The sequence below is a fragment of the Engraulis encrasicolus genome, chromosome 11 (genome assembly GCF_034702125.1).
Source record: "Engraulis encrasicolus isolate BLACKSEA-1 chromosome 11, IST_EnEncr_1.0, whole genome shotgun sequence".
Classification (NCBI taxonomy): Eukaryota; Metazoa; Chordata; class Actinopteri; order Clupeiformes; family Engraulidae; genus Engraulis; species Engraulis encrasicolus.
The window spans coordinates 47,696,736-47,719,852 of record NC_085867.1 but is presented as its reverse complement, the minus strand read 5'-3'; the positions used below and the strand labels follow the sequence as shown (position 1 = coordinate 47,719,852).

At 44.9% G+C, this 23,117-nt stretch overlaps 2 protein-coding genes across 2 annotated transcripts in view; one reads left to right on the top strand and one right to left on the bottom strand.

The window, feature by feature from the left end:
• kdm2bb (lysine (K)-specific demethylase 2Bb) overlaps positions 1-13,184 on the top strand; it is an 81,005-nt gene extending 67,821 nt beyond the window's left edge. The window contains exons 18-21 of the mRNA XM_063210794.1: positions 2,359-2,522; positions 5,132-5,293; positions 6,404-6,622; positions 10,258-13,184. Of these exons, the coding sequence (XP_063066864.1) occupies positions 2,359-2,522; positions 5,132-5,293; positions 6,404-6,622; positions 10,258-10,439 (727 nt within the window). The 3' untranslated portion in view covers positions 10,440-13,184. The remainder of the gene's footprint in view (positions 1-2,358; positions 2,523-5,131; positions 5,294-6,403; positions 6,623-10,257) is intronic.
• A 9,399-nt stretch (positions 13,185-22,583) lies between these two features.
• The window catches only part of rnf34b (ring finger protein 34b), a 44,685-nt gene continuing 44,151 nt past the window's right edge, over positions 22,584-23,117 (bottom strand). Inside the window, exon 8 of the mRNA XM_063211396.1 lies at positions 22,584-22,774. Coding sequence (XP_063067466.1) covers positions 22,584-22,774 — 191 coding nt within the window. The remainder of the gene's footprint in view (positions 22,775-23,117) is intronic.

Genomic DNA, 23,117 nt, shown 5'->3' with positions numbered 1-23,117 from the left:
TCCCTCTTTTAACTTGTCTTAAAGCAAGACAACGGCTTACATGAAATATAAAACACTTTACCACCTTTATGAACTCTGGCCATCGATTTTAACTGTATTAAGCCCCAAAATAGTGGTTTAATTCCTATGAGGGAGGCGAAGGCAAGCGAACAGGAGCGAAGCGAGGCAAAATTATTCAACCAAGTTTAATATTGTGCAAATTAGTAGAGGAGCGAATTTTGCCTGCGGCGGCCAATCAAATCAACAACGTAACTGTTTCATACCATTTGATTCGCCGTGTCGACCTGATGACAGTTGAGCTGTCAGAATGGAACACTTAATTTGGCCTCTCTTCGCCTCGCTCGTTTCGCCTGCTATGTGTCTCTAGCACAGTGGTTCTCAAACTTTTTTGAACAAACGCCCCCTTGGCCTCTTCAGAAGCCTCCCAATGCCCTCTTGACCCCATCATAAGCCTGACAACGCCCCCTCACTATTAAAAAATGTAACGGACTAATGCAACCCCCACTGGCAACTAAGCACCGCCCCCTCTCAGCTTTATCCTTCTCAACGCCCCCCTAGAGCTCCCCAATGCCCCCTGGGGGGTGGTACCGCCCCCGTTGAGAAACACTACGCTAGCGTAAGGAAGTGGCTGATAATTGGGGGAAATGTGAGTAATGGGATGTCTTCCGCTAAGTGGTCACATAGGCAGCCTTGTAAGGTTTAGCTGTTGAGACCGGCTGGACATGTTTAGTGGGAGGTCAGTGTCAATGTGTACAGTGCCTTTGGGGTGACCGTGTCCTTAAGTGGAGCAGGTCAGGGTCAGGAACAGTGACCACGTTGTGCTGCGGTGGGGAATGGCCTATAGATTAACTTCACTACAGACGGCTTGGGTACACTTCCCTAATGAGAGAAGTCACCTGACAACACTTAACCTCGACTGGCCAAGCGTCTGCTCTGGCCCATCTATCCTTGGGAAGTGTGTGTGCATGTGTCAGCGTGTATGCGTGAGTGTGTGCGTGTGTGTGTGAGTGTGTGTGCGCGCGTGTGTGTGTGAGTGACTTGGTCTTCCCATTTGAAGTGTGTGTGTCTGTCTCTGTGTGTGTTCATGCGTGCATTTGTGCTCGATTAGAATGATTTGTCAACCACAAACCATTTTTTCACAAAATAATTAGCTCATATGTAACTTGAATGTTTGTTTCACAAGGCAATTAGAGTGTGTGTGTGTGTGTGTGCGTGCATGCGTGTGTGTTTAGCTGAAATACCCTTGAACAAGGCCTTTCCCTGTAACCCCACATTACTACAGGGAATGTAACCAACACCATGTAATACCCTATTGGCTTTGGATACAAGCTATTATAATACAGTAGAGTAGAATAACTTGATTAATTCCATTGGAAATTAAGGAAGGAAAATAAACTCAAGCTAAATGTAATGTCAAGTCGAGTCAAGTCAGTTTTTTTGTCAATTTCTCTACATGCACTGGTCATACAAAGAATTGAAATTCCTTTTCTTACTTTCCCATGCACACATATTTGATTTGATTTGATTTTGATTTATTTCAGATGAAACACAAGAACAACAAGCAGCCAATTAAATAAATACAAGTACCATTATTGTGTGCAACTGAAAAGGAGTGGGATGAAGCCTTGCTTATTAACTCCCACCCCCAAACAATAAAAAATATAACTAAAAATGTGCGCTACGTACTTCCATAATTTCAGACTATGCCATACATAGACACATAGACATAGACTTAAGGTGTGAACATAGAGACTAAGACACAGACAGTACACATACATTACACCTAGAGTACCTATACCAGGGGTTCCCAACCTTTTCCAACTTGGGGCCCACTCGAAATTGTCACAAATGTTCGGGGCCCACCTCTGACCCGATTACGAATAAAACTTACATAAATCTGCAGCAACACACACCAAAATGTGATGATAATTTTTAGAATATTATTTCAAGGCCCACTTGGTATACCTTCAGGGCCCAGCAGTGGGCCCCGACCCATAGGTTGAAAATCACTGACCTATACAATACCCTTACATAAAGTGCAAGTTCTAAAATGTAATGTTATGTAATGTTACCCCCAGGTGTTGTGATAAAATGTAATGTTATGTAATGTTACCCCCAGGTGTTGTGACAAAATGTAATGTTATGTAATGTTATTATCCCCAGGTGTTGTGACAAAATGTAATGTTATGTAATGTTCTCCCCAGGTGTTGTGACAAAATGTAATGTTACCCCCAGGTGTTGTGACAAAATGTAATGTTATGTAATGTTCTCCCCAGGTGTTGTGACAAAATGTAATGTTATGTCATTTTATCCGCAGCTGTTGTGACAAAATGTAATGTTATGTCATGTTATCCGCAGGTGTTGTGACAAGCGGTTGTGGGCGCGTATCGACCTGAGCCGCTGCAAGTCCATCAGTCCTCTGATGCTGAGCGGCATCGTACGCAGGCAGCCCGCCACCCTGGACCTCAGCTGGACCAACATCTCCAAGAAGCAGCTCAGCTGGCTCATCAACAGGCTGCCTGGTAGGACACGCATGCACGCACGCACGCAACGCATGCACGCACGCACGCACGCACGCACGCACGCACGCACGCTAGGGCTGGGCAATATGACGATATATATCGTTATCGTGATATAAAAGTGCATATCGTGACCTTTCTCCTATATCGTTTATTTTGTGATAGTAGTTTTATCAATTTTGTACAATTGAATATCATTTAATTACATTTCATGTTGTCACAATACACACTATAAGCCAGTGTTTCCCAACCACTGTGCCGCGGCACACTAGTGTGCCGTGAGAGATCGTCAGGTGTGCCGTGGAAAATTCTTGTTTTCAAAAAAAAAAGAGAGAGAAAAAAAGAATTCATTATTATCAGCAAATAATGCCTATATGTCATTATGTAGTGTCTGCTGTTGACTGGCGTCCTAATCATGTAATAATTCCTTATCACTAGGTGGCAGCAGGTAGCGAATTGCATTGTAGTAGCTGTCAAAAAAAGGCAAATGCCGTGCCGTGAGCTCGAGTCAATACAAAGAGTTACATTTCATTTGGATTTAGGACTACCGGTACTTGTACGTGGGATGCAACGGCACCGATTCCATTGTGCTTGGTATGTAAACGAAACACCCTTCACAAAACAAGAGTGCAGACTATTTTGTTGGCCTGCGTAAGCAAACAGAGAACCAAGCAACATTTATGAGGGAAAACAGGTAAACGAGAGAACCTTAAAGCTAGCTACCACGTAGCTGAACTTGTAGCTAAATAAAAAAAAGTCACAAAGTGGCAGAGACGCTAATATTACCTGCCTGCAAAGCCATTGTAAATGAGATGCTTGGACCTGAAGCAGTTAAAGAAATAGCCAAAGTCCCTCTCTCAAATAACACAATTTCCAGACATCGAAAGTGTGGTTTTGGAAAAGATACGTATCCGTGAGAAATTTGCGTTGCAACTTGACGAGGCTGATATTAGTGGACATGCGCAACTCCTGGCAATGTGCGTTTTGTGGATGGAGACGCAATCACAGAAAGCGTTCTATTTGGCAAGGCATGGAACAGAGATTGACATTAAACATGCATATCCATATTGTAACAGTGAAATCTTTCCTAAATATCATTGTTACTGTCAGACTAAGCATTATTTTCTGAAGGCCCTATTCCTGCAAATAGAATGCTTTTGGACAGAATAACAATTTGTAAATAGTAGGCCTAGGCCTACTTTGAAGTTTATAGCTTCCTTAAGAAGGGACATGTTAAGTGCACTTTTTATTTGAAAGAGGAAACTTAAAAGATGATAAACAATTTTTTTTGTTTTTGTTTATTTGATTGCTATTCAAGACACTTTTATAAGAATGACTATATTGTTAGGCGGCTACTATAATTTGTTTTCATTATTTCATCATTTTTGGTTGGTGGTGTGCCGCGAGATTTTTTGAAGGGAAAAAGTGTGCCCTGGCTCAAAAAAGGTTGGGAAACACTGCACTATAAGTTAATGTAACTGTAAAAAATAAGAATAAAAACATCCATTTTAAAGAAAGGTTGCTTTGCGACATGAAAAAATAAAGAGCAAATAAAGAGAATAACTGAAAACGTATGCAATTGTGCTATATCGTGATATATATCATTATCGTGATATAAAGTGATCCATATCGTGATATTGTTTTTTTTCCATATCGCCCAGCCAGCCCTAACGCACGCACGCACGCACACACCTCTAAGACAAAGACAAGTTGGGGCACACACACACACACACACACACACACACACACACACACACACACACACACACACACACACACACACACACACACACACACACACACACACACACACACACCGTTTAAAAGGAAGTCATACCGGTATTTACTGAACAGTTGTATGTATGTATGTATGCATATGTAATTGATTTAACCAAAAAATACGGTCTTGTGCTTGTGCTGAGGACTCTACTTATGAAATGAGCTAAATTTATTTGCCAAATTAGCCGTGCATCATGCAATTAGTCCATGCTTTATGTATCCATCATGTTCTCTGTGTGTACAACAGCTCACCTGTGCAAAGACACTAGTCTCCACTGTATGGCTCTGCTCCTGGTTGCACTTCTAAATCGCATTAAATGTCATCAATTTAGAACAAGGATTTTGCCAGGATATTGCATTAGTTTCAGCCCCCCTTGCCTGAGTTTCCCATGAATGAAGTGTGTACATGCGTGTGTACCACTACGGCAAGGGCCACAAGCCGATATTTCACCTTTTACTCTGAGGACGTTTGTGGCTGTGAGGACATTTTTGTCAGTCCCCACTGCCATTAAATATTTTGGTTTGTTGTGCTGTGTGTGTGTGTGTGTGTGTGCGTGTGCGTGCGTGTGCGTGTGTGTGTGCGTGCGTGCGTGCGCGCGCGTGTGTGTGTAGGTCTGCAAGAGCTGCGTCTGGCGGGGTGTTCGCAGTCCCCACTGCCATTAAATATTTTGTTTGTTGTGCTGTGTGTGTGTGTGCATGTGCGTGCGTGCGTGTGTGTAGGTCTGCGAGAGCTGCGTCTGGCGGGGTGTTCGCAGTCCCCACTGCCATTAAATATTTTGGTTTGTTGTGCTGTGTGTGTGTGTGTGTGTGCGTGCGATTGTGCGTGTGTGTAGGTCTGCGAGAGCTGCGTCTGGCGGGGTGTTCGTGGGCGGCGGTGGCGGCTCTCTGCACGGCCAGCTGTCCCCTGCTGCACGCGCTCCATCTGCAGTGGGTAGAGGGACTCAGGGACGCACAGCTGGAGGACCTGCTCTCCACGCCCACAGACAACAGGCCAGGTACACACACACACACACACACACACACACACACACACACACACACACACACACACACACACACACACACACACACACACACACACACACACACACATGGAGGACCTACTCTCCACGCCCACAGACAACAGGCCAGGTACACACACACACACACACACACACACACACACACACACACACACACACACACACACACACACACACACACACACACACACATGGAGGACCTACTCTCCACACCCACAGACAACAGGCCAGGTACACACACACACACACACACACACACACACACACACACACACACACACACACACACACACACACACACACACACACACACACACACACACACACACACACACACACACACACACACATGGAGGACCTGCTCTCCACACCCACAGATAACAGGCCAGGTAAAGACAGGAAACACACACACACACACACACACACACACACACACAAACACACACACACAAGCACACAGATGGAGGACCTACTCTCTCTACAGATGTACCCACGCTCCCACGCTCACACTAACAGAAAACCCCTCTCAACCTTTTCTGAACAAACACCCCCTGAACCTCATCATAAGTCTGCCAACGCCCTCCTTAGTATCAAAAAATTAAAATGGCTTTATCCTTTTCAACACTCCCCTACGAGCACTGCAATTCATCATAATCAATACCCCCCTTTCCTTCTCTCACACACTCACACCAACAGAACAACTCTTGAATAAAAATAAGAAATACATTGTAATCATCATAATCAATCGTCTCTTCATCTCTGTCTCTGTCTCTTCATCTCTCTCTCTGTCTCTCTCTCTCTCTCTGTCTCTCTTTCTCTCTCTCTCTCTCTCTGTGTCTCTCCCTCTCTCTCTCTCTCTCTGTCTCTCTCTCTCACACGCTCTCTCTCTCTCTGTCTCCCTCTCTCTGTCTGTCTCTTTCTCTCTCTCTCTCTCTGTCTCTCTCACGGTCTCTGTCTCTCTGTCTCTGTCTCTGTCTCTGTCTCTCTCTCTCTCTCTCTCTCTCTCTCTCTCTCTCTCTCTCTCTCTCCCTCCCTCTCTCTCTCTCCCTCCCTCCCTCCCTCTCTCTCTCTCTCCTCCTCCAGGTCAGCTGGAGAGCCGCACGCGGCTGCGTAACCTGGTGGACCTGCGTCTGGCGGGGCTGGACGTGACGGACGCGTCCCTGCGCTTGCTGATTCGGCACCTGCCCCAGCTGGCGCGGCTGGACCTCAGCTACTGCAACCACATCACGGACCAGTCCGTCAACATGCTCACCGCCGCCGGCACCAGCACCCGCGACTCCCTCACCGAGATCAACCTCTCCGGTAAGAAGGGGACCAGAATCAAATCCAATACCTTTTACACACCTCTGTAGTTCGACGGCGGCAGCAAAGAAATATGAAGGGGGCGATTCATTTATGAGAGGGGGCGGGGGCGGGGACGCACGCACGCGCGTAAACGTAGGTGCGCTAACGGAGGGCTCGTGTATTAGGCCACTGTCGTGTATTAGGCCGTTGTCAGACCCTGTGAATAATGATGGAAGTAATTTTTACTACTATTATTGGAATGATCTGAGCAGCGAGACACGCAAGCACGCACACCCACCATACCGAACCCCAAATGTAGCCTACTTCTACACACCTAGGCTACACACCATGAACACACCTACACACCTAAACACACACTTTCACTGTTATTTCACCTCGATCATAGTGCAAAACAGAAGCAAAGGCACAGACGGGAAAAAAGCGTTTGTGTCTCCAAAATGTGTGTGTGGTGGGTATGTTTGGGTGTTAGCCTACTTCGTTACACATAACGTTATCAGTCGTTCCCTTCCAAAGCATTCAGTTGCACGTTGCGTCTCAAATGTGAAACATTGATATGAATACAAATTGTGGATTAACAGAAAGATTTACAAGCATCACGTAACTCTTCCATCACCTTGAAGACGTAGGCTACAGATATGTGGTGGTTATGGTTTTTGATGGACGCGTCAGTGACTGCTGTCCGACAGGCTAGTCGCACACAAGCGCGCGCAGGCACACACACACCCACACACACACACCCACACACACACACACACACATAGCCTGAACGAAAGCCGATTGTTGACTGTCAAACACACGCATGCACGCTGCCAGAGTAGCTCAGTGGTATCCTTCACCAAAATCCATCCACGAAACCAGCGATCCTACTACAGTAGGCTTACTACTAAAGATAGTGCTGTCAAAATAACTCTGAAGTGGAGAATGCATTCACACAGGTTACTCAAGCATCACGCGACTCGAAATGTGCACTCCATTGTATTGTTGTTTTGACATGTTTGCATTTAAATAACCTACCGTTTACAGCGATATCTCACACTATCATAGCGCAACAAACCAAGAAAAAGAGCTGAACCTGCTTCAGCGAAGCTACTTCTCCACAGCAAAAACACCCCATTGTTGACATGCCACAGCCGGCTAATAAATAACCAAACGGCCTACCTTAAAACACTGTCTTGATCATCGCAGGACTTCTCGCAAGTATTCCACTTAAATCCAAACGGTTTACACACTCAGTACTGCTAGCAAGAAATTGGGATTTGCATTGCTAATTCATCTCGTGTATGGGAAAACATTTTCTTCCGTTTCTTCAGACATTAGTAATGTCACTCAGTCACTACCCACATCCAAAATGTGTCGCTAATTACATTATTTAAGGAGATACAACAAATCAATGTTATATCAAACCCCACTACAACTGAAAACACAACTATTAGCAGAAATCTGGCGGCAGTACGCGGATTTTTTTGTATGAGGGAACTTTGGCAGTAAACTGGATGACGTACCCCAGGCTACGGTGTGCTTTAGGGGACAAACATAAGAGGTTGCCGCTTCAGACTTAAGCAAGTTAATAATTAGGCCTATTGCTATTGTGCCCATTGCCCAATTAACATATAAAGGCTCAAAACTATTTTTAAACATATTTATTTTAGTTAATTCATTTGGTTTGTGTTAAATACATTATACAACTCAATAGCTTGTATTTCACCATATTTTCCAGCGTTTTTTGTTTTTTTTGTTTTGAGAACTCACGGCCAAGGGGGCGTTGGACGTGGCGTGAGGTGGCGTCGCCCCCAAACGACCCCTCGTGGCGCCGGCCCTGCTCCCAATACCGCAGTCTCAGAGAGAAAGAGAGAGGCCGCCGCTAGGCATAAGCATATGTGTATGCAGGGTGCTTAGGGCCTCAACCACTTTGCCCCCAACATTTGTTCCTTCTAAGTTTTGACTAAAAATGTCATGGAAAAAATATTAAATTACATTACAAAACATATATGTATTAGTTATCAAAAGGCCCATCATTTTGTCTTTAAGGCATGTGTACTCCATTACTCAAGTCCATGACCCATTACTGATTCATTATTATTACTGTATTAAATTATGAGGGGGGGCCTACTGACCAGTTATGCCTAGGGCCTTCAAAAGTTTAGCAGCGGCCCTGGGTAAGGGTGCCGGGCCACAATCAATTCCCAATACCGCAGTCTAGAGCCATACAGAGGGAGAGTCGGGCAATCTCCACTGTGTGCTAGGGCCGACTTCCACATTAGCAAAATTAGCTGTTTGGCGTCTCAGAACTGCTCAGCGTTGCGAATGTTAGTGCCTAGAAGTGGGCGTAGCACACAGCAAATGCAATGCGATGCAATGCAGGGAATATGACAAGACTTGCTGTTCGTAGTAATAACTTCATATAAACATCACAGATGGTAAACCTGTTGTGATTATCATTACCGAGACAGTTGATAGTTTACATATTTGTGGTGATTACCCCACAGTATAGTTCGTTAGTCCTTATTTTTGGCTTTTATATGTGGTGGTTCTATGTTAAGTCTATGGAAAGACAGCCGCTTTAGGCACGACCTCAATCTCGTTGAAAGGCGGGGCTGCAAAAATGTCCTGGTTCTCCATTCGCGTAACTCTCCCTCTGTATGGCTCTGCCGCAGTCTAGTAGAGAAAGAGAGAGCCTATGAAGTAGGAGGTGCTAAGGCATTATGTCGACAGTATACAGTATTATATTTAGTATCCACAGTACTTTCAATACCGCAGTCTCAGATACTGTGTTCAGGCCGACCAGAACAGAGCTGGTGCCGGTGCTGGTGCCTCTACCAGTTACTTTCGGCACTAAAGTGCTTATTTGCGAACCCCCCCGTGTTCATACCAAGCTCAGAACTTTTTCCGCACGTGACTTGTGTTACCCGGATGAACCTGCTGACGTCCATGTTGGTGTCACGGTCCGTGAAGAAAAACCAAGTATTTATCGCTTTGCATTGCAAACCGACTTTATGGTTCGCGAATGCTAAGATCTGTGGGTGGATTCAGGCTGACTGAGAACCATGCCATGTTCACACCAGAGAGAAAGAAGGGCCCATGAAGTAGGTGATAAGGCATTATGCCTACAATATGCCGTCATATTAGTATCATTCAATACATGTACTGTATTAAGCAAATACATGTCAAATACATGTTTTTATAATCCAATAGAATATCTCTGTGAGACCATATCAGGGGTGCATTTCTCGAAACCATAGTTGCTAACTTGAGCTACCTTGTTGTTTGCAAGGCAATTTCCCATTGGCAACTACCCAAGTTGCTAACTGGCTGACAACTATGCTTTCGAGAAACGCACCCCTGATGTCCTCCTCTCTTCTCATCTGCAGTGCACGGACCAGTCCCTGTCAAATCACTGATGTGTACGTCAAATACTTATTTCCATAATCCATTAAAATATATCTGACACCATTTCTGCTCCTCTCCTCTCCTCTCCTCTCCCCTCCCCCCTCCCCTCCCCTCCCCTTCTCTCCTCTCCTCTCCTCTCCCCTCCCCTCCCCTTCTCTCCTCTCCTCTTCTCTCCTCTCCTCCCCTCCCCTTCTCTCCTCTCCTCTCCTCTCCTCTCCTCTCCTCTCCTCTCCTCTCCTGTGCAGTGTGTAACCGGGTGACGGACCAATCCCTGTCCTACTTCAAGCGCTGCGGGAGCATCTGCCACATCGACCTGCGCTACTGCAAGCAGGTGACCAAGGAGGGCTGCGAGCAGTTTGTGGCGGAGATGTCCGTCAGCGTGCAGTTCAGCCTGGAGGAGGAGAAACTCCTGCGCAAGCTCACCTAGGAAACTAGTGACCTGTCTCCTAGGCAACAGCAATGTCAACAGTCAGGTTACCTAGGCAACAGGGATATCACCATAGCACCTACAGTGGAACTGCTGTGCAAGCTCACCTAGGAAACGGCGACCTCTGTCCTAGGCAACAGCAATGTCAACAGTCGGGTTACCGAGGAAACAGGGATGTCACCACAATACCTACAGTGGAACTGCGGCGCAAGCTCAGCTGGACAATAACAGAGATATGTCCCACGCATCTGTGGCACCACCTAGGGAACAGTGAGGTCACCTTGGCAACAGGGATGTCACCTTGGCAACAGTGATGTCACCTTGGCAACAGGGATGTCACCTTGGCAATATTGATGTCTACTGGCCAACAGTGATGTCTCTTAAGACACAGCAATGTCACCTAGATAACAGAGCTATTTCCTACGCCACAGTGATGTCAACTTGGCAACTGTGATGTCACCCTAGACAACGCTGAGTATTACCACCCATTTAGGCAGCCCAGACCAGCAGCATCACCTTTGGTTAGTAAGGGTCAGCCACTTCAACATCAGTGGACCAGCAAGACCTTGGCAGTGGAGAGCAGGGGTGTGTCCGCTGGGCAGCATCTGGCCATTGACATCTTCTAGGCCAGTGATTCTCAAACTGTGGGCTGGGGCCCACTGGTGGGCCCTGAAAGTATTCCAAGTGGGCCTTGAAATCATTTTCCAAAAATCAAAGTAACATTTTTGTGTGTGTTGCTGTTGATTTATTTGAGTTTTATTGTTTATCGGGTCATAGGTGGGCCCCGAAAATTTGGTAAAATGTCAGGTGGGCCCCAAGTTGGAAAAGGTTGAGAACCCCTGTTCTAGGCTGCCTAGACCAGCATCATGACTTCATCCCAGCCTTTGTATTGGCCAGTGAGACTACCACCACCACTACCACCACCACCACCGCAATGTCGACCGAGGGATATAACCAAGGTTACTGATGTCACCATTTCATTGAACACCAAGAACATCATCACCTCCATGTCACTGACCAGCAAACTTACTCAAGGAACGCAAATGAGTCGGTTCACCCAGGGAAATGTTTGCAAGTAACAATGACGGTGGGGAAAGTGGGGGGGCACTTGTTGGCAAACTGCCACCGGTGATGAGTGCACTTGGGATTCTGATTGGAGCCGTATCCTTGGATATGGTCATATGCAGATGGAGCTGTATCATTGGATATGGTCATATACAGATGGAGCCGTATCCTTGGATATGGTCATATGCAGATGACCAATGAGGATTCTGATTGGAGCCGTATCCTTGGATATGGTCATATGCAGACGGCCAATGAGGCTCCATGGACACACTCCCCTGTCTGGTGACTCCTTAGACTGCAGTCCTCACACACTCCACACACACTGGACACCGGAGCACTGTCTAGATGGGCAACACACACACACACACACACACACACGCACGCGCGCACACACTCACACATGCACAGTCAGGCACATACACTGTAGCCCTAAGTATAAAGCTTGCATGTCACTGGTCAGTAGCCCTAAGCATTGTCATGTGGCGGCAGTGTTACTGCAAGACTATTGATGAGGGATGATCTTTCACGCACACAGCAGCCTGATCTCACAAAATTCTGTGAAATGTACATGGAAGCTGTGACAATTTCATAGTTTTTGCCAAAAGTCTATGTTAGGGTCACGGAAGTGTCCCACTGGGTTGATGGGCTACCAAATTCTTGTACTGAACTAAAGAATGCTAGCAGTACAAGCTGTGCCCAGACCAAAACAACCCTAAGCTGTCAGTAAGATGTGGCAATGTGGAGAAATCACTTCCGCGATCCCATCACGGAAGGCACTTCCGTTAGCCCTTCACAGAATTTTGGCAAAATCTATGCAACAGCCCCAGATTTTCTGTCACAATGCTCTGTGTTCATTTCACGGAATTCTGTGAGCTCACGTTGTGTAGACATACCTAGTACACGCACTTAGTTGCAGACATCTGTACATTCACAAGTAAGTGTTACACTGTATACATAGACAGACTAACCCTTCGTTCACACCAGCACCATCTGCTGACAGATCCCATTGGCTTTTTAATGGGGCAGACGCACCCCCATCAATGCACGAATACACAACCAACCATGCACACATACAGTATATACACGATCCCCCAATCCTCTCATGCCATTTTGCTGCTCATGCCAAATCGTTTTTTCTTTAAAGCACATCTCCTTATTTTGTGTGGTTTTGCTGCATCTCTTTAAGTTGTTTGTATTTTAAGTTATACTGTTGAGCGGTCATGTGTTGCTCAACGATGGGACACGATGGGACACTTTTGGGTCCATATTTTTATGTTTGTGAGAGACTTTTTTGTTTTGTTTTGTTTTTCAAAAGCAATGCAAACCTCAAGTTTTCCTGCAGGTTTATTTTTGTACAAGAACTTGTTAATTTTATTTCTTACAGTATATATATAATAATATTGTAAAAGACACTCTCCCTGTTGTATTGGTTACATTCCATTAGTGTCATCATTGTTTTAGTTGATAGTTGATTTGCGTAAGACTGCAGATATCCTTTTTTATGTAGGAAGGTAATATAATTTAATTTATATGCAGAATTGCCTCTTTCCACATGGGAGAGGGCGCGGCAGAGATACTCCAGGAGACTGTTATTTTGTTCATGTGGATTTATATCTGAAAACAGAAAAAAGACAAGACAATTTGCACTGTTTGACATAAATAAATAGTTATTTTTCTTAAGGTTGTTTTTGAAATCGTCTGTTCCATGGATACTAACTCCACTGAGTATCTAACGTGCATTCTACATGAGGCACTGTATTACCAAGGTGAGGGAAATGTGCAAAGATCAATCATGACTAAAAAAAACATGCTATGTCTAAAAATACAGTGTGCACAATATTAGTATGGTAATTCTGGGGGTGCTCCGTGGTCCAGTACGCTAATGAATCGGTCAATAAATGGGCCCAATGTCCATGGGGTTCCAGGTTCGAATCCAGCATGGGTCATTTCCCAGCCTAACCCAATTATTGTGTACACAGTATAGAAAGCGTCTAACAGGACCAGGCAGATTAGCCGGTTATTTTTGCAATACATTCACAATATGAATAAAAAACCAAGTCCTTTTGCTGTCGGTTCACATTTTGGGGAGTAGGTGTGAAAATACCCTTAGACTTAGCCTAGTTTAGAGATGTCCTAAATTTTCATGCCGTTAAATGAAAGCACAGCTGACCAGCAGGCCCGGATTAGCGCACAGGCCTGATATAGTTCCAGCCTAGGGGCCCCCACCTGCCAGGGAGCCCCAGTTTGACCAGAAGTGAAAAATTGCAGAATTGTGACAGGATGCAATGTTGAAAAAAATCATCTGCTGTTCTGACTACAGTTGGTAGACGTGTTATCCTTAATTCCTACCTCGTAATTATGACACTGTCCATGTATATGTGTGGAGAAATTTACCTTCCAGGGGGCCCCACAACAACCTGTAGCCGAGGGGCCCCGGGCTATCTTAATCCAGCACTGCTGACCAGCCGTTTGTATCACGTTATTAAAATGTTGCCAAGTCAGTCTTCCTTTGGCAGGAGTGATTGTACACTACACCATACCTCTTTTGCATTGGACGTTATGAAAATGTGTGGAAAAGATAGAAAAGGCATTGATGGAGGGAGATGAGGGTGAGGGTGGTGAGGGATGTGGAGGGAGTTTTTGCATCACTGTTTGCATTTCATTTTGAGGGAAGTGTTTGTGTTCAACTCTCATGAAGATGTCCAGTTGAAATCATATGAAATCATTGCACTTCTGTATGCAAGGACAATACTCGTGTAGAGATGAATGTGTACAATGAACTTACCACAGTGTCCCTCTCCTCTATCGGGACCGTGTGTATTTGGGCAGTCCTATCCTAATGAGGAATATACGTATTCCTACATAGTAGGCCTAATGTACTGGCCTGGCTCTCACGCAGACCCTTCGTGCTTCGTGCATCTTCGTTAAACTTCGTGGTAACAACCATCGTGAGAACCAGGTTACTAATGTACAGCCTGTAGCAATGAAACCTGGTCATTTTCCAGGTCCCCATTCTATGTGATAAAACTTTGCAACATTGGCCCCTTTAAGCATAGGACCATAGAACTGGAAAATATATAGTAGCATCCGTTGTAAATCTAGATACATATATTGTAATACTACTGTAATATTACTGTAGTACTACTGTATTACTACTATTACTACTGTATAGTATATATATACTATAGTACTAGTAAATCTAGATACATATATTACTACTGTATACTATTATGCCTTGCTATACTCTGTAGGATCATCACATTGGCTTTTGAATATGACATTACATTACATTGCATTTGGCAGACACTTTATAACCAAAGCGACTTTGCGAATATGACCTCAAGCAAACTGTAGCTGTGTGCAGGAATACTTCACAACAGCCCCACTTCGACTCCATTTGTACACCAAAAAAAGAATCACATTGCACACGATATGCATCACTGGGTGATGTGGCCTCTGGGATTCAGGGAAAATACAAGTGTGAAGTTGTGAACACAGGTTGTGTAATAGGGAATGATTCCTGTTGTCACGAATGATGAAATTCCTCTGAATTTCTGCACATGTTGTGTGCCACCCACACTACACTACTTCATCACAGATGCTTTCGGGGGGAGGTTCACGTCTGATTCTCAGGAATGAGCTCTTTCACTTTCATTATGTGCCTGAGTGGGTTAGCCTACTCAAGGCTTTTACTACTGAAGTCTTTTTTTAAATTAATTTTCACCAGGCTGGAGAGTCGAGGCCACAAAGGTGCAGAAATGTCAAAGTGTCAAGTGTTGAAGTACAATATGAGAGCAGGGAGACAATTAATATGGTACAGAGAGCACCATTGAAATAGAGGGTACCGTACATACAGTCTCTTGTCATTGGCATCTCATGGCCACATACGTATGTGTATGGCGCCCTCTTGTGGACATTTCTAGTTGCACACCCAGTCATTACCCAGTCATTGCACACCCAGTCATTATCTTATTTCTGTATATCAAAACATGAAAGAACTAAAGTGGTCTTGAAATAATTTGATAACATGAGATAATATTATGACTGCATTTTCTGGTTGTTCACATAAAATTGTTATGGTTCACTGGGCCTACTGCATTTACATTATTACATTACATTGCACTTAGCTGACGCTTTCATTTCAAAGCGACTTACAACTATTATTTTTCAGGGTATTGATTACAGTCCCTGGAGCAATGTAGTGTTAGGTGCCTTGCTCAAGGGCACCTCAGCCATGGATGGAGATGTAGGGAGAGGTCAGGGGGATTCGAACCGGCCACCCCTAGATTGAAAATCTCTAACCGCTAGGCCACAGCTGCCCACATTTATGATCAGGGAAGGCGACGGGTGGACAAACAGGTCAATGTCCCGGGCGTATAAAGACAGGCGGCCCAGAATTGGGGCCCCCCTTACATTGTATGCATTGGACTGAGGGCCCAGATGACATTGTCCTGGGCCTGGAAAACCTATCACAGGCCCTGCTGATGCTAGACAAAACACAAGCAAATCAGGGTGATAATTCAAGATAACATTTTTATTAAATTTTCATAAATTACCTTTGTTTCAGTTACCAAAATAAAAAGTTTAACATTCCAAAATATGAAGACAAGAGATTTCTGAATGCCACAGTATGCCACAGAGGTGGGTACACACCTCACATTTCTGGAGATTTGTAAGTATATCTTTTCATGGGACAACATATAAGAAATTTCACTTTGACACAATGAACAGTAGCCAGTGTACAAACGTATATAGCTCAAAATGATTTGAAATTAGGTACATTTTGAAACATGAATGGCTGTATTTCAAATTATTTTGAGTGAACAATAAATTGAAGAAGCTATACAAGGTGCTATATGCAGGCCACTGTACATTGTATCAAAGTAAAATTTCTTAAAAGTGTTTTCCCATGAAAAGATGTATAGTACATTACAAATCTGCAGACATGTGAGGGGTGTACTCACTTCTGTGACATGCTGTAGGTTGCTGTATGTTTTTCTCATAATGGAAATACGAACAGTACTGTATGTGCGGTAGGCTAACTCTGTGCAGTGCGTGGGTGCACCAGTGTCCATGGGTAAAGTCTACTTTGCCATCGTGGCCTACAAGTGAGATTGTTTGAGAAATTAGCAGCATTAAGAAACACACATGTAAGCACAGTGTTGGTGTCGGCTATGCCCAAGTGCACCCATCACGCTACAATACCTGTCTTTCTTTCCAACGGACTGGACCCCCAACTGAGAGGGGTACTGTATGGCGAGGAGGGGTAGGGAATACTGACACACACACACACACACACACACAAACACACACACGCACACGCACACGCACACGCACACACACACACACACACACACACACACACACACACACACACACATTAAAATAACATATTCATACAAAACATAGTCAGAATATAATATGCTGAGTCCTTCCATGCCACAAACACCCCCCCCCCCCCGCCCCCCCCCCCCACAAACACACACACGCACACGCACACGCACACAGACAGCCTTAACTGCTGGGGTCAGACCGCTTGTTTCAAATGCACAGTTTAGAGTCAAACCTTACGTATCTCAAAGGGAGGCCCAGATGCTGTCAAACTCAGGCCCGGGGCCCAAATCTAGACCATGGGGTTATTGTTATTAGGCCCGCAAGATCATTTCAAATGTTTCAAATGTGTATTACAGTTGGCCCACCTACACGGTACGCCATTAATGCATAATGTATAGCGACATGACTTGAACATGAAGTTCGGTGTGTCCTAAGTAGACCAATGTAACATTTCCCACTCATACAACAGAGAATGGGCTCGTTCGTGACGAAGCAGTGCTGCTTTTGCTAGGCAGTGGGCATGTGCCCTTTGCCAGTTTGATGCATTCTGCTTAGAATTTTCTAACCACAATGCATCAAAATGGCAAAGTGTGCAAAGGCACATTTAAGCTAGCATGAGTGTTGTTGTTTTTTAACACAGTACTCGTTGAGTTTGACCCGTGATTTTGATCTTGGCCTATGAATTTGAGTTTGACATCCTTGCCTTAAAACATAGGCGTAGAGAATCTTAGTTTTAGTTCAGAGAGATGTAAGGGATGATAGTTTTTCTATTTACAGGTTTTTTTTTAACCTACTCTGAGGTCACATACCAAGGTTAAACACTAAACAATGCACCTGAAATATCCCTCTGACATCAGCCAGGAAGTACAGTATTATGTTCAGCCATGGATTGACACTCTTCCCTCATTGGTGGAATGTGACACAGTACCACAAGCCAATAGGCTTCAAGTCACCCACATGCCCCGCCTCTCCCCGTTGTTACAGTAATGCATCTGTGAAACATTTGGACTCATGAAATACACAACAAAAAACAGATCTGAAAACAAAACATATTATAATAAAACATTCTAAAACAAATAATATAAAATATATTGATATAGATTTATATATGTATTCATCAGTACTTCACAAGCTGTTCTGTTGACAGCCAATAATAATAATAATAATAAACTTTTTTTTCATTAAATATTGCAGTTAAAAACTATAGATCAGACTCTAATACTGGCTTCATATAATCTGAAATGTACATCTGATCTCTCTGGATGAAAAGAATATTTGAAACACATGTAAAACACACGTAGAACACATGCTATCAGTTTTCCTTGAAGGCGGTCTACATTGTACATAACGGTGACATGTAACCTCCATGAGAATGACACAACATGTCGGGAAATGTAATAATGTTTATGACAGTTGTCATAATGTGTCACTCTGTTTTTGGAGTGTCATGACACCCCAAGTAATGTCAACTTGACATTCCAAAAACCGACCGACGTAAACATGAATAATGTGCAATTAATGTTTTTAACATAACACCTGCTTATGTAGACCGCTTCAAATAAAGTGTTAACGATTTTTCGATGGGGGAAAAAAACCTATTAACCCACGCCCACCCATGCGTCTAACCAAAACTATTACGTGTAACCTGGCAACAAAACTGCTCAAGTAAAAGGCTAAAAAAATGACCTCATTAGTCCACATCCAGATAGCACCGGACAGATATGTTTTTTTTCTTCTTCTAGTCTCAGTTTGATCTTTTGAAGGACCCACACTCACACAACATGGAACAGCGCGACATGTTGAGAACTGCGTGGCATGATATTGCTTACAGATCACTGATACAAATGAATGGAAAACGTAGGTGTTGGTGTGTGTGTGTGTGTGTGTGTGTGTGTATGTGTGCATGTGCATATGCATGTGTTTGTTTGTTTGTGTGCGTGTGTGTGTGTAAATCATGTGTTCTGATATGTAAACTAACGAGATTGGTCATACAACCCCTGCCACAGTGAGTGGCGAGTGTGTTTCTGTGGTTACAGATCAGTGCAGATACAGATAGTTAGATTCAGACTATAGACATCAGAAGACAGTGCAAAAAAACGGACACACAGTTTGAAAAAGACACCGCATGACTGACGTGTGTGTGCTGTACTGTATTGTCATAGTACCTACTGCAGGTAACATGGTGATGCAATGTGAGCGAGAGGACAGCCACACTGTCACCGCTGTCGGAAGACAGGTGACACAAAGACAGATTGTTCAAAGAGACTGCGATAGCGGAGTTCCGGTCCTGTAGCAATGCATTCTGATCCCTAATCCTCTCATCTCCAATGGCAACAGCATGCAGAAGGAGCCACCTTTTTCTTCTGCGTCCATGAGCATACCATGCACATTCTGCAGCGCACCATCCGAACTCGTCAATATATCTGACAACCTTTCACCAGATGGCAATTTCCGGCGCCTAAGTTATGCCTTTGATGTCAAAAAGTAGCGTGCACCTCAAAGGCGCCCCCTTGTGGCAGCATGACTTCACTGATGGTTTCGGATGGGGAAAGGTCTACAGGTAGGTTTAGGCCACCTCATCAACATGTGACGTGGCAGATATGGCCTCAACGTCAAAAATGGCCGCCTGGGCAACGGTAGTCAGTGACGAGTTGGGAGGAGACACTGTCGGTTAATGTGTGGGTGATTAACAGAGATTGCCCAGATTTTGCAGGTACCTTGTATCAAGAAAACATGGTGCAAAATCAGTGGCTCCCACTGCGATACAGTACATACAGTAATAGTGCAATACCCGGTACCAATGTGCACTACTCCAAGACCAGGATCAGCCAGCCAGATCTTTGAAACAAGCCCAATGTGAAGCAGAGCTCACAGTAGTAGCACTGGATGCTGCAATGAATGCTGCCTACTACGGTATACCCCTCTCTAACCACTCTCTACATCAGTGTTTCCCAACCTTTTCTGTCTCGCGTACCCTCTAAGCCTCTTAGTTGTTCCATGAGTACCCCCTAATTCATGTTCTATATCGCTTTGTCTGTCCTGATGTGACTGCTTCATACATTTGTTATAATAATAACATTTTTCCAAGTACCCCCTGCTGCAGTGTGCTCGCGTCCCCCGAGTGGTACACGTACCCCTGGTTGGGAAACACTGCTCTACACCAGCATCCTGTACAGTAAGCACAGACAGAAGCAGTGGAGCGTGACACACAGCACAGCACAGCAGAGCGTTCAGTCAGCAGCAATCGATCTCAGAGAGCACACAGCACCACTGCACACTGGCTGAGCGAGCATTTTGTGAATGGGGACAGACTATTGCATTATAGCACAAATGTACTGTAGACAATGACAATACATGGAGACACCAGCAATGTGACCCCTTGGTGACCCCTTGATGACCACTGAGGTTCATCGCTGGATAAAGACGGAAAAATCACAGCTGTATGGGGCACCTAAGTCACGCCCTCTACTTCCTGGTTCATGGGGCATGGGGAGTCAAAAAATAATTACTGGGCTTGAAATGAGTGGTTTTTCGACACCAATTCAAACCTTGGACCTCCAGACACAACTTTTTTTTTTGCAACTTATTGCCCCATGAACCAGGAAGTAGAGGGCGTGACTTAGGTGCCCCATGGCAACAGGTCTAACCTCAGCATGAGTACATTCAACCCATGTAATGCAGTTCATCTAGGGGGTGCTGTCGAGCAAGCGCAGCCCATTCATTCTGAATGGAGTCTGTGCTCCTCCATTGGCGCCCACTAGAGTGCAGTAGCACCTGGAAAAGTCATGAGTGAACTCTCTCGTCATAGCCATAGAACCTCTCTGGCATGGGGAAAGCAGGCAGGACATCACCTGCACCGTATGGGTGTTAAAAGTGCTACATGTACGTGGTGACGTGTGTGCTGTTGCAGCTGTGTTGCTGGAGAGAAATTTCAGTAACAGTCTCGGAACTGAGGTCCATTTCTCGATTCTTGTCGTTGCTAACCGTCTTAAGACTGTCTTACCGTTCCCTTGGATTTAGTGGTGAGCGTCGCTGTAGAGAGAGAGTTGAGTCGCTTGTATGAAGGACTTTGCTAACGACGATAGCAAAGACGCTTTCAAGAAACGGACCCCTGGTTTGAAGTTCTGTTAAAGGGGTATGTCACTATTTTGGGGCTTAATACAGTTAAAATCGTTGGCTGGGGTTTATAAAGGTGGTAAAGTGTCTTATTTTTCATGTTGAGCATTGTCTTGCTTTAAGACAAGTTAAAAGAGGGTATATGTCGCTAAGCTAGTGAAAGTCAATGGATCCGTGTAGCTTACATGAAAAACAAGACACTTTACCACCTTTATAAACCCCAGCCAACGATTTTAACTGTATTAAGCCCCAAAATAGTGGCAATTCCCTTTAACAGTTGCTTGTTATGTGGCTCATGTGTAAGGATCGCAACCACCACAGTAACCAGGATGTGTAAGGATCGCAACCACCACAGTAACCAGGATGTGTAAGGATCGCAACCACCACAGTAACCAGGATGTGTAAGGATCGCAACCACCACAGTAACCAGGATGTGAGTGAGCACCAACATCAACAGTTCCAGAGAAGGGACATGTCACAGAAAAACTAAACCTGCTGCCTTTGCTGATCAACAATAGCTGCCATCAAGCCAGCAGTACGTGGGGTGTTGGTGGACGACTGACACAGCTCAGGAGGTGTCATCAAGCCAGCAGTACAGTCAGAGCTGGTACAGTACCGTAGGTCCCATTAATTTGGTACAAGCTTATGGACAACTGACCCAACTGCTTAATTTCTCTGTTGCACCATGTACTGCACCATGACATTGGCAGAAGTTCCAGCACCACTGGACCTGGGGTCCGTTTCTCGATTCCTGTCGTTGCTGTTTTTGCTCCAGTTGTCCCACATTGCCTTACTTACTGCTCTGCAACTACAGTATTTGTAGACTCTTATCAATAGATGTGTCTGTCTGTCAGTCTGTCCATCCTTAGCCTACAGTGCCTAGAGTACCTATCTGTCCATCTGTCTGCTGTGTTGGTGGCTGTGCTTCATCCATCTATCCCACCTTTCTGTCGTTTTGTATACCCATCCATCTGTTACAAGGTGTGTGTGTGTGTGTGTGTGTGTGTGTGTGTGTGTGTGTGTGTGTGTGTGTGTGTGTGTGTGTGTGTGTGTGTGTGTGTGTGTGTGTGTGTGAGTGCGTGCGTGTGCAACTGTCTCTTGGCAATCTGGCAGTCTCTTTGCCCTCCACATGTCGTACATATGAAAATCATCCATCTCTTGGTCCGTAAAATGAAATAAAAGAAAGAAACAGCGGAAATTGCATTGTGACCATGTCGTGTGCGCACGTGAGTCCATCCTCCTCTTCCTCCTCCTCTGTAAACGAGTCACTGAATATGTTATTTCCTGTTGTGTGACTGTATGTGTGTGTGTGTGTGTAGTGTGTGTGCATGTAGTGTAATGTGTATGTGTGAGTGTGTGTGAGTGGGTGGGTGTTTCTGAGACTTTGTCTACATGTTGATTGTATCAGTATGTATGTGAGTGTGTGTGTGTGTGTGTGTGTAGTGTGTGTGTATGTAATGTAATGTAATGTGTGTGTGTGTCTGTATGTAATGTGTGTGTGTGTGTGTGTGTGTATGTGTGTGTGTGCGTGTGTTGTGTAATGTAATGTAATGTGTGTGTGTGTCTGTATGTAGTGTGTTTGTGTGTGTGTGTGTGTGTGTGTGGTTGCGGCGGCGGCCGGGCGCGTTGTTAGGACTTGAAGACGTGCACGGCGCGCACCACGTACTGCCTGCAGATGGGGCACTCGTTCATGCGCTTGCCACACTTGGTGCAGGTGACCATGTGACCGCACTCCAGCAGCACGCAGTCGATCAGCGCGTCCATGCAGATGCGACACAGGTTCTCATCCACCGCGCTCAACTGCGGCCTCATCACGCCATCTAGAGGGAGGGAGGGAGAGGGGGAGAGGGGGAGAGGGAGAGAGAGAGAGAGAGAGAGAGAGAGAGAGAGAGAGAGAGAGAGAGAGAGAGAGAGAGAGAAAGAATGAACCATCGTCACAGGTTATTACTTTACATAGCATGTACTGTATGTTGATCTGCACAGGTTCTCAACCACCGCGCTCAGCTGAGACATCATCATGCCATCTAGAGGGAGGGAGAGAGAGGGGGAGAGAGAGAGAGAGAGAGAGAGAGAGGGGGAGAGAGAGAGAGAGAGAGAGAGAGAGAGAGAGAGAGAGAGAGAGAGAGAGAGAGAGAGAGAGAGAGAGAGAAAGAGAGAGAAAGA